The sequence below is a fragment of the Heterocephalus glaber genome, unplaced genomic scaffold (assembly GCF_053883595.1).
Source record: "Heterocephalus glaber isolate CG9 unplaced genomic scaffold, H.glaber_assembly_v1.0 deba00001104, whole genome shotgun sequence".
Lineage (NCBI taxonomy): Eukaryota > Metazoa > Chordata > Mammalia > Rodentia > Bathyergidae > Heterocephalus > Heterocephalus glaber.
In genome coordinates this window covers 420,078-438,150 of record NW_028258193.1, presented here as the reverse complement: position 1 = coordinate 438,150, position 18,073 = coordinate 420,078, and the positions used below count along the sequence as shown (strand labels likewise).

General features: G+C 39.4%; 1 protein-coding gene across 9 annotated transcripts in view; it reads left to right on the top strand.

The window, feature by feature from the left end:
• Nucleotides 1-18,073, top strand: part of Erich1 (glutamate rich 1) — a 116,977-nt gene that overhangs the window by 7,148 nt on the left and 91,756 nt on the right. For 7 of the 9 annotated variants that reach the window (XM_087210066.1, XM_021248192.2, XM_087210067.1 and 4 more), the window contains exon 2: nt 12,552-12,698. In XM_087210066.1, the coding sequence (XP_087066192.1) occupies nt 12,552-12,698 (147 nt within the window). Of the gene's footprint in view, nt 1-12,551; nt 12,699-18,073 lie in introns of those variants that run through there. The other 2 variants (XM_021248195.2, XM_021248194.2) reach the window with 1 other exon arrangement.

The window sequence follows — 18,073 nt, the reverse complement described above, 5'->3', positions numbered from 1 at the left end:
GAACATCATTTCTGATATCTTCTAGCCACAAAGAGCTTTCTACATGTATAGTATATAGTCAGTAAAATGAAATATATAGATTTATTACAGGTTTTTGGGGGGTTTTGTGTTTTTGTTTTTTTGGTACCGGGGATCGAACTCAGGACCTTGCACTTGTGTGACAGGCACCAGAACCACTGAGCTAAATCCCTGGCAATTTATTACAGTTTTGAGTAAAATATCTTACATACACAGCTAATGAGAAATACAGTACTTCTGTAATCAAAGTGGGCTTTTTAAAGAAAATAAAAATATTCATGATATTAATAGGGTAATATTTGGGGAGATCTCAAAGATCAGGAGATGCTTTTTTTCATATATTTTTCATTTTAGCTTTTCTCAGAAAGGAGTATTATAAAAGGAGAATTTCCTATTTTTTTCCATAAAAGCATCTCATGTAGGCTATTTACCCATTTTCCCATGATCAGTGAAATCCTGCCATTTGTAGCTACTTGGATGGATGTCGCTACATTATGCAAAGTGAAATAAGCTCAGCACAGAAAGACAAATACTGCATGTTTTAATTCATTTATGGAAGCTAAACTAGCTGATCTTAAGAGACTAAAACAGAGGTCATTTGAGGTTAGAGATGGGAAGGTGAAGAATAGAGGAAATTGGCTAATGGGTCCTAAAGTGTAGTTGGGTTTCAGTAACATCCTAGTGTTCTACAGCACAGTGGGATGACTCTAATTTACAACAGCCATGTATATATTTTATAAGGTATTAGAAGAGAGGAGCTTGAAGACTGCAAACACAAAGAAATGATAGAGATGGAGATATTAAGTATCCTAATTTGCTCTTTATATATTATATATGTATTGAGTTGTCATGCCCCATGAACATGTGGAATTTTTGTGTCAATTAAATGAAATGATATTACCCCACACCACCATCACTCCCCCAAAAAGAAAGAAACCACGTGAGGTAGAAGCACGCCAGAAGCAATGTCTCACTTGTTGGTTGTTTGTTTGCCTTCTGTCTTGGAAGAGCTTCTCACACACTTGACAACACTACAGAAAGATAAAAGAAATTAATTCCTCGAAATGCTGCCAGTAACATCTTTGTTAAAAATGAAACCGAATTTTTTGTACCCAACTGTTAGATTTTAAATCAAGTAACTGCATAGGAAGTGTTCAGAATTGAGGTTTACAATCAGCAACCAAACTTTACATTTCTTTCTGAAGTACATATATTTACAGTTTTTGCTAGGTGTCTAATTTCTGAAGAACACTTTTTTGAAAGATTTTATTTGGCTTCTGTCTTTAGATTGAAATAGCAAGTGTGAGCAGCAATCCTTTCTGAAAATTATATCAAAGTAACTCACTTCCCTTGCAGAAAGGAGACTTAATTTCTCTTTTTGATATTGCACCATATTGATTTTAACTGGGATGTTTTTCTTCGTGTTAGCCTTTTGTTGTGTCCATCATTTCTCAGTTCTGCTTACCTGAATTCTCAATTCTGCTTGGAAATTGTATTTGTTTCCCTGCAGGCCTTTTTTTTTTTTTAGATTGACATCAGACACCTACTCTTTTTTTTAAATTTTCTGGTGATTAGTTTTTGACAGACACTAGAGTTTCAAGTTAAAATTTGCTCCAGCTGTTGGAAGAGGAGCACATTGATGAGCTGTGAGAAAAACGGGAAGGCGGGCTGGCCTCAGGTTTCAGGCTGGAGTCCATTATGACCATTAAGTGCTTTTTCTTTGGTCCACTTGATAGTTCTTAAGCCTTTCTGGGCCTGTTACAGGAGCTTGTCTCCCAGCACTGCATCACCCAGCTCTGTTTGTGTAGGGTTTTGTTGTTTTTTAGCACATTGAAAATTAAACAGGAAGAAGACATTTAACCTTTAACTTGTTTTTAAGGCCTACATTTGTAATACATAAATATGTATGCATACAGACACACTGGGTCAAATGGAGCATTTCAGCGACTCAAAAATCACAAATACTTCTTAAAAATTATAATGCTGTGGACTTACATACTGTGTCCCAGTATCCTGAAAAAACAGCCTTTATGTATGGTGCTTTTATCATTAATCACCAAGTGGCTGGTGGCCAGTGATGTGAGCAGGACAGAAGCCATCTTACGCTTCTGTCTGGTGCTAAACTTGCTTTCTGATTCTAAATTAGCTCGTTGATAATCATATGACCTGTGTGCCTGTGTGATGACCATATAGGTAACCATTTGGCCTGCATGCCAAAAAACTTACCTTGTGACCCCTTTCAAGAAACTTATAAAAATATGTTTTTACCACCATAGGACTAGCACATGTTATGTGTACACCATATAAGATTAGGATGTGTTGTTTGTATCAAACTCCCCATGGCATAAAAGACGAAGCTTGTCTGCTCTTCAGCTTAGTCTTCTGGCCGAGCGCTTGTGGGCTCTGCCCCAGGCACTGTTCTTTGTAAAGCTACCGCTGGAGCTCTGCAGCTGTCTGTGACGGTCACTCTGCCTCTCTGGAATGCCCGTGTGGCTCCTGGACTGTACCATTCTCCAGAGTGCTGTGAGTTCCAGTGTTGCCTGTTGGGCGCCCATGTTCTCATGGCATGTTGGTCGGTGGACAAAAGGTCCTGCACCATTGGTACCACCTCCAGCTTCCAGCCTGTGCCATGGGTGAGATTGCCCTCTGTCTTGCTGTGATTATGATAAATGCTTAATAAACCCTTGCATTAGGGAGATTGCTTGACTCTTGGGATCTTTGTTTGGCAGATGCACTGACTCCCTTTGGCTCCTCCAAGCCCCAGCCTAACTCAGAGAGCCTTTGGCTTCAAGAGAGGCCTCTGTGTCTGCTCAGGACACCCAGTTAAAATTGCGTTTGCTAAAAAAGTTACAGAGTACGTACTTCATTCATAGCTGGGAGTTCAGAGTTAACAGTCAGGGTTAAAAGTGACTCTGTGTTTTTGTTCTAAAATAGCGGGTTATTTCTTTTTAAATTGATGACATGAACACTGTTAGCAGCAAAACAGTCCTCTTCATCTTACAATTTACAGACGTGTGCCTGGACTAACACACTGTAGTTGCATCCTTCCTCGGAAATATACAGGGGCCAATTACTTATCATTGTTGTGATCTATGGTGGGGGAGGGGAACAGCAGTGAAGTGGGGCAGCAAATGCTTATTCTGCTTGGGGAACAGTTTCTCAGATATTAGGGCCAAATGCGACAATATTACACAAAATCTTATTCCTGGTCTTAACATCCACCTTGTAGTCTGTTTTTTTTGTTTCTTTGTTTGTTTGTTTGGGCTTTTTTGGTACTGGGGATCGAACTCGGGTGCTTGTGCTTGGGAGGCAAGCGGTGGAACCACTGAGCTAAATCCCGGCCCCCACCTTGTAGTCTGAAGGGCTGGGATAAAGTGAAACCGATTAATGAATCTTCCTGCAGTATTAGTTGGTAGAAAGTAATTAGTTATACTTAAATTTTAAGCTTTGTGCTATTAAAAGTGATTTTAAAAATTAAAATAATTTTAAAATATTTTATACCTTTTAGCAGCTTAAAGTAGCTATATGTGAATGATTATCAGCAAAATTATTTTTAAATACTTGGATATTGGGATTAAATTGGGTTAAGATTTACTAGTTAAAATTCTTGCTAAGTATTAAAGCTCCCTCTTTACAAGGAGATACCCACTTGTGATCGCTTGTGCTTGTAAATAATGTATGGATCATATGGCACAAAACCCGTCGTCTGCCAGTATCTAAAGTCAAGGTCTCACTTTCACTCCTGTCAAAGAGGATTCATTTATTAAATGGTCACTTTTCCATAATAATCTTGATAGCAAATAGGAAGGAGGGGGATGAATTTCCTGAACTCATCATTCCATATTCAGAACATGTCAGTGCTACCAGGAGGTGGCTGGATGCCAGAGGTGTCCTCGGGTATGGCCTGCAGGGAAGAGATGTGTTTGGCTTATAAGGCTGTAAAACATTAGTGAAGAGTGGAAGTCCCTTCAGCCACTTGGATTTACAAGATGTTTAAACCAGTTTAGTTTGGGATAATAAAAAATATTAATTCATTCATTCATTCTCATTTGAAAAGGAAAATTGTTCATCTTGTTTGGTTTAATGTGCAGTCTTCTAGACTCATGAATAAGCACATCTAAATTTATTTGGGATCCTTCCCACTCCCATCCTTCATATAGTAACTTGGGATGTAAACTTTAATGACTAAAACTTTTATACTTAAGTTGTACTTACATGTATTTAACACCACCATTGGACTGCCGTAGCCAGCAGAACCCACAATCCATGCTGAAATAATGGATGAAGTTGAGGGGAAAAGCATACAATCTTGTAGTATCTCCCTCAAGGTATTTACTCCTTATTAAGGGGAAAAATGGTAACTTTGCCCTGGAAGGAACTCAGATACCACCTCACCCTAGTGGTCATTAAGGTTAGTGTCAGCGGAAATGAGACAAGTCAGCATCCTAAACCTCATGTGATACATCTGTGACAGCATTGCCTAAAGTGAATAACATCAATCTAATCATGAGACGACATCAGAGATACCTAAATTAGGAAGAATCTACAAAATAAACTGATAGCGATGTTCAGGTTAAGGTCATGAAGAGCAAGGAATGTGGAAGGAACTCAACTAAAGCCAATTTGAGGGAAGGGAGGAAATACGAGGACTAGACGGGTGTAAAATCCGGAACTTGCCAGATGTTTGGGCAAACTTCAAGATTTGAGCTGCATCTATGCCATTGTTTACAGTTGTACCGTGTGCATGTGACATGCTGACCTTAAGAAGTTCCTAAAGGGTGGACAGGGGCTCTTTGTACATCAAAGATTGTGTGAATGTGGAAGATTGAAAGAAGGAACCGTGGGCCTTGCTGACGACAGTGTGAATGGGAAAGATCCAAAGACCTGAACAGAGAACATGGTGGGTGGGCTGGAAAGGGGTCCATCTGATGGGGAGGACAGTGCAGGCTGAAGTCTACACCTCACAAGGGAGCCAGCAGTCTCTTAGCTAAAGAAAGACTAGCCCAGGAAGGCAAAAGGCTGAGGTAGAAAAGGGAGATGAATCTTGGTAAAATACCTGGTGATGACAGGACTTGGAGGTGTATCGCCAGGTTGTTCAACACTGGAGCCTACAGGTAGGTAAGGCTCGCTCTGTGAGGAGAGAGCTGGAAGTGGGTGAAGAGATGAGATGAACCAGACGGAACAGGCAGGATCAGAGAGTCCCAGCACTTACAGGGTGGATGGGAAGAAAAGCCAGTAAGAGAAAGAGACAGAGACAAACAGATGTGCACAGAAAGACCTCCTGCCAATGGTGCATACATCCAAGGGCTCACAGCATGGTCTCAACCACCCAAGTCTGGCCTGGACCTCGTCCTAGGAAAAGAACCACCTGTCCGAAGCTCTAGACAGCATGCAGCCACCTGCAGCAGCCGTGCAGGTGAAGACTATAGCAATGAAATTCTCCAGTGTGGCGGCCGGAAAAGATTTGTGCAAAGAGTCCTTTTGTTTTTGAAGTTCTCATTGTGTTCTTTACAGTGGAAACACATGTTGGAGGGGTTATTTCTAACACAATATGATGCAGTTAGGAAGGGCCCGTGTTTTTACGTAGAATGCCCTTCGATGGCGCCAGGGAAATCTGTTTCTCCTATAATCTGCTCGGCTTCACCACTCAGATTTCAGGTTGCAGATTGCTGCACATCTCCCAGTTGTGATGAATTTGCATTTTATACTGTCTGCCAGAAAGGACTGAGGCACCTGTGCTTGGCATTCTGATTCTGCCATAGAACTTTCAGTTACTCTGAGGCCTTTTCCTTCCTCCCTTCCTTTTTCTGAATTTAATCAGGTTAAAGGCCTCTTTTATTAGCTTTTTCTCCTCACGATTTCCAGTGTGATGTTCTGACTGAGAACATGTCCATTTTTTTGTTGTTGTTAAATTCCTTTATTGGTACATTGTAGGTATACAACACAATTGCATTTCTCATTGGGAATTGTACCTTTACATGATGCATCTTGGTTCTTATTTTTTCCCCATTCCCAGCCCTCCCTTCACCCCCTCCACCCTTTCCTATTTACAAAGACTTTATTTCCATTTTTTCCATTTCTCATCATTTTTCCTTTCCCTTCTTTCCTTTCCCCTGCCCCTCCCACTTCCCCTACCCCTTTGGACCTTTTCTTCCTATTTTGCATTATCGATTATTCATTCTAATCATTGGTACATTTTAGGTATACAATATAATGACATTCATCATTGGAAATTGGCACCTTTACATAGTCTCTCTTGGTTCTTATTTTTCACCCTTGCCCAGCCCTCCCTTCAACCCCTCCATTCCTCCCTATTTACAAAGATTTTGTTCCTATTTTTCCATTTTCTCATATTAATTCCATTCCCTTCTGTCCTTTCCCCTAGCCCTCCCACTTCCTTCCCCTTTGCCCCTTTTCTTCCTATTTCACATTACCTATTATACATTTTGGTCCTTATTTACACTTTCAGTATCTCACACCAGAGAAACTATTTGGTATTTACACATGTGTGTCCTATTTATTTCACTTAAGAGTATCCCCTCAATGTGCATCCACTTAGCTATAAATGTCTCTAATTTCTCATTTTTTATGGCTGAGTAGTACTCCATTTTATAAAAAAAACCACATTTTCTTTATCCAGTCTCCAGTTGATGGGCATTTGGGCTGTTTCCAAGTTTTAGCTATCATAAACTGTGCTGCTATGAACAGGGGTGCACATATATCACTGTGGTATGATTCTTTTAATTCTTTGGGGAAGATCCCCAGCAGTGGAATAGCTGGGTCAAATGGGACTTCCAGTCCTAGTTCTTTGAGGTATCTCCATACTGATTTCCACAGTGGTTGCACCAGTCTACACTCCCACCAGCAGTGGGGAAGGGTTCCTCTTTCCCCACAGCCCTGCCAGCATTTGTTATTGGTTGATTTCATGATAGCAGCCATTCTTTCTGGGGTGAGGTGGAATTTCAGCATTGTTTTCATTTGCAACTTTCAAATGACCAGTGATGTTGAACATTTTTTCATATGTTTATTTGCAATTTCTACTTCTTTGTCTGAGAAATGTCTGTTCACTACAGATGCCCATTTTTGAATTGGGTCTTTAAATTTGGGAGGTCTGATCTTTTTAAGTTCTTTGTAGATTCAAGGTAGTAGACCTTTGTCTGAGGAAGAGCAGGTGAAGATTTTTTCCCAGATTGTGGGTTGTCTCTTCACACTGCTGGTGGTTTCTCTTGCTGTGCAGAAGCTTTTTAATAAGAAGAGATCCCACTTGTTGATTGTTTGTGCTAGTTCACAGGCAACTGAGATTTTGTTCATAAAATCTTTTCCTACGCCGACGTCTTCAAGAGTTCTACCTAACTTCTGTTCCAACAGGTTCAGAGTTTCTATTTTGATATTTAGATCTTTAATCCATTTTGATTTTAGTTTAGTGCATGGTGAGAGATATAGGTCAAATTTTAATCTTTGGCAAATTGAAACCCAATTTTTCAAGCACCATTTATTAAAGAGACTATCTTTCCTCCAGTGAGGGTGTTTGGCTCCTTTATTAAAGATGAGATGGCTGAGTGTGTCTGGTGTTGTTTCTGCATCTTGTAATCTATTCCACTGGTCCTCAGGTCTGTTTCTTTGCCAGTACCATGCTGTTTTTATCACAGTAGCTTTGTAGTATAGTTGCAGGTTCCAGATTGTGATACTCCCTGCCATGTCTCTGTTACTTAGAATTGCTTTTGCTATTCTGGGTCTCTTCTTGTTCCAAATGAATTTTTGGATTGTTTTCTCAGGGTCCCTGAAGTATGCTGCTGGGATCTCAATTGGAATTGCATTGAATCTATATAGCAGTTTTGGAAGTTTGGCCATTATCACTATATTAATCCTTCCTACCCAGGAGCAGGGGATGTCTGTCCATTTTCTGATATCATCTTGAATCTCTCTTTTCAGAGTGCCATAGTTTTCAGAGAAGAGGTCTTTGATTTCTTTTGTTAGGTTGATTCCTAGGTATTTCAGTTTTTTGGATGCTATTGTGAAAGGAATTATTTGCCCTATTTCTCTGTCAGTGAGTCTGTCATTGGTGTAGAGGAAAGCTATTGATTTTTGTGTGTTGACCTTGTAACCAGCTACTCTACTGAATTTGGTTATTAAGTCTAGAAGACTTTTGGTGGAGTCTTTGGGTCTTCTATATAGAGTATCATGTCACCTGCAAATAATGACAATTTGACTTCTTCATTTTCTATCTTTATTCCTTTTATTTCTTTCTCTTGTCTAATTGCCATGGCTGATGTTTCCAGAACTATATTGAACAACAGTGGTGATAGTGGACATCCTTGTCTTGTTCCTAATTTTAGTGTGAAGGATTTCAGTTTTCGACCATTTAGTATGATATTGGCTGTTGGTTTTTCATAGATGGCTTTTATCAGATTGAGGTAGAGACCATGTATTCCAATTTCTTGTAGGGTTTTTATCATAAATACATGTTGGATTTTTTCAAATGCTTTTTCTGTGTCTATGGAGATAATCATATTTGTCCTTGGCTCTATTGATATAGTGTATTACATTGATTGATTTGTGTATGTTGAACCATCTCTGCATCCCTGGGATGAATCCCACTTAATCAGGGTGTATGATCTTCTTGATGATCTTCTGCATTCTGTTTGCCAGTATCTTATTAAGGATTTTTGCATCTGTGTTCATTAGTGAGATTGGCCTATAGTTCTCTTTTTCAGTTGGGCCTTTCTCTGCTTTGGGGATCAAGGTGATGCTTGCTTCCAGGAATTAATTTGGGAGCATTGCTTCCCTTTCAATTTCATTGAAGAGTTTAAACAATAGTGGCAGTAGTTCCTCTCTGAATGTCTTCTAGAATTCAGCAGTGAACCCAGCAGGGCCCGGGCTTTTCTGAGTGATAAGTTTTTAATTACATTTTCAATTTCATTGGTTGATATTGGGTTGTTCAGAATTTTTAGGTCTTCTTCGTTCAACTTTGGTAATTCATATGTATCTAGGAATCTGTCCATTTCTTCTGTGTTGTCCATCTTATTGGCGTATAGGTTCTGGAAGTAGGTATTGATGATCCTCTGGATTTCTGCTGGGTCTGTTGTCATTTCACCCTTTTCATTCCTAATTGCATGGATTTGGGCCTTTTCTTTCCTTTTTCTGACAAGGTTGGCTAAAGGTTTGTCAATTTTGTTGATTCTTTCAGAGAACCAACTCTTGGCTTCATTGATTTTTTTTTTTTTTTGTATCATTCTCTTAGTCTCCATTGCATTGATTTCTGCTCTGATCTTTATAATTTCCTCCCTTGTATGAGCTTTGGGTTTGTTCTGCTCTTCTTTTTCTAGAAGCTTGAGGTTCAGCATCAGGTTGTTTAATTGGGCTTGTTCTGTTTTCCTAATATGCGTATTCACTGCTATGAATTTCCCTCGTAAGACTGCTTTCATTGTGTCCCATAGATTCCGATATGTTGTATTGTCATTGTCATTTAATTGAAGGAACTGTCTGATTTCTTCTTTAATTTCCCCTGTGACCCATTGATTATTCCGAAGTGTGTTGTTCAATTTTCACATGTTCATGAAATTTTTCCAGTTTCTTTTGCTATGGATCTCCAATTTCATCACACTATGGTCTGATAATATACAGGCGATAACTTCAATTCCTTTGCACTTACTTAAACATGTTCTATGTGTAAATATGTGGTCTGTTTTAGAGAATGAGCCATGTGCAGCTGAGAAGAATGTGTATTCCGATTTTGTGGGGTGGAAGGCTCTGTAAACATCTGTTAAGTTCATTTGTTCAAGAGTTTGATTGAGTTCTAGTATTTCATTACTTATTTTTTGTCTCATTGATCTACCTATTTGTGACAGTGGGGTATTGAGGTCCCCCACTACAATTGTATTAGTGCATATATGACTTTTCTTGTCCGTTAGTATTTGTTTTATATAGTTGGGTGCACTAGTGTTTGGTGCATAGATATTTATGATTGTCATCTCTTCCCGTTGGATTGTTCCCTTTACAAGGATGTAGTGTCCTTCTTTGTCTCTCTTAATCACTGTTGGTTTGAAATCTACTTGATCTGCCAAGAGGATAGCTACTCCTGCTTTTTTTCGGGTTCCTGTCGCATGGAGTATTGTTTTCCTCCCTTTAACTTTCAGTCTATGAGTTTCTTTTTGAATTCAGTGTGTTTCTTGCATGCAGCATATTGTTGGATTTTGCTTCTTGACCCATTCTACCAGTCTCTTTCTTTTGATTGCTGAATTGAGACCATTAACGTTGATGATTATAGCTGAAACGTATTGACGTCATTGCCATGACTTTTTCTTTTTGTTGGGTTCTCCCTCTTTATATTTAATTTCTTGTCATGCCAGATGGGTTCTTTCTACTTTGCTTCCTGGGGTTGTGATCCTCAATGTCTGTTCCTAGGATATTGTGTAAAATTTTCTGGAGTGCTAGTTTGGTATTCACGAAGTTCCTAAGGTGCTCTTTGTCGTGAAAGTATCTTATTTCTCCATCCATTTTGAAAGTTAGTTTTGCAGGGTACATCAATCTGGGTTGGAGGCTGTTTTCTTTTAGGGCTTGGAATATGTCACACCAAGCTCTTCTTGCCTTGATGATTTGTGTTGAGAAGTCTGCTGTGATTCTGATGGAGTTTCCTATGTATGTGATTTGTTTCTTTTCTCTAACTGCTTGTAAAACTTTGTTCTTCTGTTGAGTTTCTGGAATCTTTACCATTATGTGCCTATGTGTAGTTTTTTTTGATCAAGGCTATTTGGAGACCTGTATGCCTCACTTATCTGTATGTCAGGTTCTTTTCCCTTGCTTGGGAAGTTTTCTGCCATTACTTCTGTTGTGAAGAGTGTTTTTATGTCATCTGCACTCTCTCCTGTTTCTTCATTGACTCCAGTCAGTCTTATGTTATTCTTCTTTGCATCGTCTAGCAACTGCTGAATTGATTTCTCGTTTTCCCTTATAATTTTGAAGCAATTTTTCTTTTCCTGGTCATTAATTGCAGTCTTATCTTTTATATCTGGAATTCTGTCCTCACATTGGCTCATTTTGCTGTGTAGACTTTCAGTGGAGTCTTTCATCTCCTGGAAATCTATTTGCATCTGTTTTATGGATTCTGTTTGTTTCCTATGTTGGGATTCCATCATGTTCCTCAGCTCCTCTCTAGATTTATTAATCATGTCTTCCACTAGAAGCACAATTTCTCCTGTTATCTGAGAAATTATTTCTGATTTCTTTTTTTCCAGATCCCCTTTTGTTGCCAGTTCAGTGGGTCCAGGTGGTTGAGTATCAGAGTGTTCCCTCTCATTTCCCTTTGAGGTTGCTGTAGGGGATCTGGAAGTCTGGTTTTGAGACTTATTTACGTGTTTTCTCATTTCAACTTGGGGGGCGGGGGTTGCTGTTGGCACCCACGTGGCACACCTCCTCTGAGCTGGGAGTGGTGGGAGAGGGGCTGGGAGTGGTGGGAGGGATGGTGGCCTGGAAGCCCCTTCCTCTGGGCCTGGAGCAGCAGAACAGAAGGTGGCCCAAAAGCCCTTACCTCTGGGCCGGGAGCAGGGGGAGGTATGGTGGCCCGGAAGCCCCTTCCTCTGGGCCGGGAGTGGCGAGACAGAAGGGGGCCCAAAAGCCCTTACCTCTGGGCTGGGAGCAGCAGGAGGGATGGTGGCCTGGAAGCCTCTTCCTCTGGACCAGGAGCAGTGGGACGGCAGCTCAGAAGCCCCTGCCTCTAGGCCGGGAGTGGCGGGAGGGATGGTGGCCCAGAAGCCCCTTCCTCTGGGCCGGGAGCAGTGGGACAGAAGGTGGCCCAAAAGCCCTTTGAGAACATGTCCATTTATAAGCCACAGTGAAGTCAGGATGGAAATATTTATTAATTAGGACCCTCTCCCCATAAATTAGAATGTAAACTAATATACGTAAAGAGAAGAATCTCCACATACATGCTAAAACCATGTGAGTTGTACAGAATCATTTCCTCGATTATATTTGTCCGTCTGCTCAGCTTGAAGGAGAGAGATAGATGGTGGGAGAGGGTGGCAAGCGTCTGAGTCCTCCTGGTCTCAGATGAGATGGGTACTAACTTTAGGAGTTGTGTGGCCTGCACATAGACTGACTGGCCTAGAGGGACTTGGATCCCTGGTGGTTCACAGTTGCAGCACAGGAAAAATTCAGAGGAGAGACCCACTCTGGGAAGAGCAATCAGTACAGCACAAGTGCAGAGTACATGTCACCTGGAGACCTGGCTCTTCCCAGGTAGCCTCTGAGGCTGTGCCCAGGAGGAAAATAGCAGCACCAATATGGGGCCTTCTGAGAGTAGGACCTGGGAGTCATCTGAGGGGCAGGACCTGGGGGATTGTCTGAGGATTGGTGTCTGGGTAGTTGTCTGAAATTTTTGTCTAGAACTCCCTGGGGTGTAGTGATCAATATGGGGTCCATTTGCCCGATTTTCATGTGATAAGGGTAACTTTTTGTTTTAAATGAAAGCCTTGTATTATTTAAATAAATATAGTAAGATATTTTTCTCTTTTACTAATTGGTTTCCTTTATAGTGTTTGTGGAAAAAGTGCTGAAGAAACTTTTTCCTAATGTTTCAAGTAGTCAAGAAAAGGAGACACCTGGGACTCTGACCTCAGAAACACCACTCAAGAAAGTGACGTCTGAGGGAGTGAAATACAAGCATGTTCATCATTTGACAGGTGAGGTGGTTTGCAGGTAAGGATGGATTACAGACCCTCAGTTTTTTTTTCCTCAGTCTAGGGCATCTCTTTGATGAATGACTGGTGTAGAAATGTTACAGCAGTGGTCAGTAGGGCAGGTGTCATTACAAACAGGTGAGTCAAGAATTTGATGGGCCGGGGATTTAGCTCAGTGGTTCCACTGCCTGCCTCGCAACTGCAAGGTCCCGAGTTCGATCCCCAGTACCAAAAAAAAAAAAGAATTTTCTTTGGAGGGAAGCCAGTATTAGCAGTTTCCAGCCATACTCTAGACTGTAGAGTTTTGTTGTTGTTGAGTTTGTGCATGTTGTATTCTGAGGAAATTGGACTGTGGGTAGGGTTTTGGCTCAGCCAGAACAAGAAGAGTAACCTCTGCCATTGTTGCTCTGTCCCCAGTCACTGTACTGACCCCCGCTGGCTTCCTTGGTACCATTTGGCTTCTGTGCACTCAGAGACAGTGCTTGGTATTCCTTGTAGTGGTCTTCAGCAGACATCTGTCCCAGTGACACTTGGGTGGCAGGAACATCTACAGTGAGAATTCCACCAACTCTAATTACCTAGCAGTGCAACAGTGTTAACCCACTGAGAGGTCACTCTTGGAAAGTCACATGAATAGACCATGAGTGGATCTGCTTTTTTCCTGTAAATACATAAATACATAAAGCCCAACTTGGGCTCCTGAGTTCCTTTTCTTGAGATCACTTTCCTTCTTTTTAGCAGTAGTTTCTTGCTGGGTATTTGTTCTGTACATGATTCTATTCCCAAAGGCTGTTTGATCCTCTGCTAGTTCTGCTGAACGACCTTTCAAAGAGAAATTCAGTTTTATTCCCATATTTCACATCTTATAACACTCCCTCAATTGGATCCCAACAGGCAGGCTCAACAGTCTCACATACAGTATTAGCATCCTGACCCAGAACTCAGATATCCTTTTACTGTATCTGGAACACATTTTGCCAGGGAAATAATATTGTGCATTGTGACTGGATTTCCAGACAAGCCCAGTGAGCCTATTTAACCTATAATATAATGAATGTCTATAGTACCATTATGTTTTGGATACCAGTTGATATAAAACAAGTGAGAAGGAAAACATTTCCTTTACTTCTTATACATATGATATTCTTTAGGACAAATCTGTGGATTCCATGTTCCCTTTTTCTATCCTTCTCACATGACTTAATGTTTTCAAGATGTTATAAATTCTGAAGATTGCTTGAACTAATTCCTAACTAAGGAATAAATTCACTGATGTAAAATGTAATTTTTACTTTTTAATGAATATACCTACTATAGGCTGGATCACTTACTCTAAAAAAATCACATATGGAAGTCCTAACCCCCAGTACTTCAGGATGTGACTGTATTTGGAGAATGGGAATATTTAAAAGATTAAGTTTAAATGATTGATTGAGTCTGTTGGTGAGCATCTGGTTTGTTTCCAGGTTTTTGTTATGACCAGGCTCTCATGAATGTCCTTTTACATGAATATTTTCTGGGGCATATGGGCCACAGTTTGTCTTGCGGATATTCCTAGGCATAGACTCATTGTGTGATACTGTATAATAAGGTATGCATATGTTCATTTATGAAAGAAAAAGCTAAGCTGTTTCACAAATTGATTTAACTGATTTATACTCCAACCAACAGTGTATAAGAGAGCCAGTCTCACTATTATTTAATCTTGCCCAACTGCTTTATATTTGCCAAATGAATGGATGTAAGAGAAATAACTAAGAAAAATATCAGTGGCTGACAGAGTTTGAGGAGAAGTAATGCTTAGGGCTAAGAAATTACTCTATAGTACTATGATGGTGGATATATGTTACAATGCATTTGTCAAAATCCATGGAATATACAACACCAAGATTGAGCCCTGAGCCAGGGATTTAGCTCAGTGGTTTTGCTGCCTGCTGTGCAAGCCGAGGACCTGAGTTCGATCCCCGGTACCAAAAAACCCTAATGTAAACTGTGGACTTTGGATGATAATGATGTGTCAGTACACAGTCATCTATTGTAACTCAATTAGATGTTGCTACATCTCTTCCTATGTGGAGGCACAGAAGTATATGAAAACTTTCTGCTCAGTTTTGCTGTGAAAGCATAACCATCCTAAAACAGTCTTTTTTTTTTTAGTTTCCTTCCCTTAGTAGCCATTGTTAATCCACTATATTAGCAGACTAAGAAAGAAAAAATCACATAATTTTGATGCATGAACGGTATTTAAAAGCTTAAAATCACAATAAGATACCACTTTTCTATGTTTTCAGTGATCATTTTTGCTAATTTATCACTGTTTTGCTAATTTATTAATTTCTATTTTAGCTTTCACATATCTCCTTTGTGGATATTTTGTTTTCCTTTCCTAGTTTGTATTGAATGTTTAGATAATTTGTTTTTTAGAATTTCTTCACTAATAAGTACATTTTATAATATTAAAAAAAGATTAAATGAGGTCATTAGGGTAGACTACTGTAATCTCACATGCATGGTGTCCTTATAAGGAGGAGATTAGACCACAGTTAGATACAGAGGGAAGACTGAATAATAGTGCAACTGTATAGTACATAAAAGAACTGGTAAGTATCTTCCAAGAAAAAAACTGGCCTAGAATTTATAGATAGTATTAATTTTTAACTTAGAAATGATTCATTTACACATAAAGCTTCAGTTGTTTCACCTTTTATTCATCTTCCTACCACCAGATAAGGTACTAGTGAATAATCACTATTAAAACTTTAAGTTAAAGGAGACAATAAAAAGCAAACAGATACTAAAAAACAACAAAAAAAGATTAAGAATGTTAGTTCAGTAAAAGAGCATCGTAGAATACACTTACACCAGCCTAGATAGTGTTAACCACTACAGAGTGGACTGTGGTATGGCCTCCTGCTCCTGGGCCATGCCCTTGTACATCATGTTACTGTAACTCGATGCCAAGGTTCTGTGTATCTGAGCATATCTAAATATAGAAATGATACAGTGGAAAATTTCGAGCTTCTTTATGATCTTAATGTGATTATCATATTTGATCCATTATTGACCAACATATCATTTTGCAGTTTTTGACTATATTTTCTTGCTTAAAGTAATTAAATTTTTACTTTTAAAATAAATTTTTTTTTTTTTTGTGGTACCAGGGATCGAACTCAGGACCTTGCACTTGGGAAGCAGGCGCAGTGCCACTGAGCTAAATCCCCGGCTCTTAAAATAACTTTTTAAGGATAAACATATTAAAGACCTCTCTTTTCTCTCTGAATATGACACTATAAGAAAACCTTCTTTAAACTTTTATTCACATTTTATTAAGACAAGTTGGATATACTTCTAGTAATTGCAAATAAGAAGTTTAAAACATCAGGAGTGATTATTTCAAGCTAGTGTTGAAAGACTTTTAATTTTTAAATGGTTAGGTCCATTTTGATTCAGGCAAATCTCTTTATTTAAAATTTTTTAAAATTTTATTAGTATGTGTTTAGTACATAATGTTTACATTCCTTGTGGAAAGTTGGCACATGTACATAACACATCTTAATTCCTTTTTTTTGTAACAAACTTTTTTTTATGTGAAGATACTGAATTAAAAATTGAAAGATTGATATAAAGTTGATTTCAGAATGTGTCTGTTCCCTAAATAATTTATGAGGCTTAGCTTTTTTTTAATCAAGTAAATGCACAAGTGAATGAAAGGATTGTTGGTACAAAGAGTTTTTATCTCATCTACTGGTACTCTGGGAGCTCTCTCATATGTACCTAGCAACCTAGGCTACAGGTCCAGCAGCAGAGAGAATTGCTAAGATGGAGGATTTGTGTCCATTCAACAGAAGGCTTGTGGTGTCGAACAGTCCAGGTGGAGGTGTCAAAGCAAGCCAGTGACTGGTGGGGAGCCAGCTGCATAAAAGGGCAGGCAGGGAATATACCGAGGATTGTGGGAGGGCCCAGGATGACTCCATTGGGGTGGGTGCTGTCGCCCACAGCAGCTCTCCACATGTGTGGCTTCGCAGGCTTCCTACTTTCTGTCATGACTGATGTCTCTGTTCCAACAGTAGACATCAGTGGCATGAGCAGTTAGTCCCTTAGGTTACAAGTGGCTGGGACCACTTGACCCTGGAAAGGAAAATCTTAGTTACAGTGTAGCATTATAAGGGTAGAAAGATGGCTGCATCCAGAAAGGACTCACACAAGACCTGGGAGGGCATCAGGACTTTTGTTTCTTGATATCGCCCATGACCTTTGTATTGTTCTCTCCTTAGAACCATCCTCCATTTCTCTAAGGAGGCGAACATGAGTGAGCAAACTGTGTACTGTATCACATGGCTTTAGGTAACACACACAGGTGTAGGTGTACTTGAGATTTTTTAAATTTAATTTCACAGATGCAAATATGCCTAACTAGTATGTATGTCTTTGTGAGAAAACTCTGTATAACGTGTAGTGATATATTTCCAATAATACTTCTTAACCTAAAATTTACTACTTGTCATTCCAAAGGATATCATCCAGTGGTTTTTAGTAGATTAGCAATATTGTGGAACTGTCACTACACCTAATTCCAAAATGCTTTTCATCTTAACAAGATACCCTTTATCCACTCACTCCTCATTGCTCTCTTCTTCTAGCTCCAGACAACTACTATTCTGCTTTCTGTCTCTATGGCTTTATCTCTTCAGGACTTTTCACATCAGGGGAGTCATACAATAGGTGACTTTTTGGGTCTCTTTATTTCACTTAGCTTACTGTTTTTAAAGTTCATGTTTTAGCATGTGTCAGCCCTTCATTATTTTTAATGGGTGAACAATATTTCATTGTATATACATTTTGTTTATCTATTCGCCAGCTAATAAACACTTGTTTGGTCCTATTCTTTGGCTTTTAATCAGTAATATTGTTATATGACCCAGATGTGATGGTGCATGCCTATAATCCCAGTATTCAGGAGGCTGAGGCAGGAGGATTGCCTTGAGTTCAAGGTCAACCTGGTTCCATAGTGAGATCCTGTCTCCAAAAAAAAAGTAATGTTACTATAAATACCCATGTGCAAGTTTGTATATGGATGTATATTTTCAGTTTTCCTAAGTATATACGAGTTGTGACCAAAATATACAGTGAAGGGTTGGGGATTTAGCTCAGTGGTGCCACTGCCTGCCTCTCAAGCACAAGGCCCTGAGTCCAATCCCCAGTACCAAAAAATAAAATAGAAATATATATACACATATATATATACATATACATATACATATACATATACATATACATGTATATGTATATACACACACATACACACACACAGAGTGAATGTTTACATTTTAAAAACTATTACAGTACTGGGTGTGGTGGCACAGGCCTGTAATCCCAGC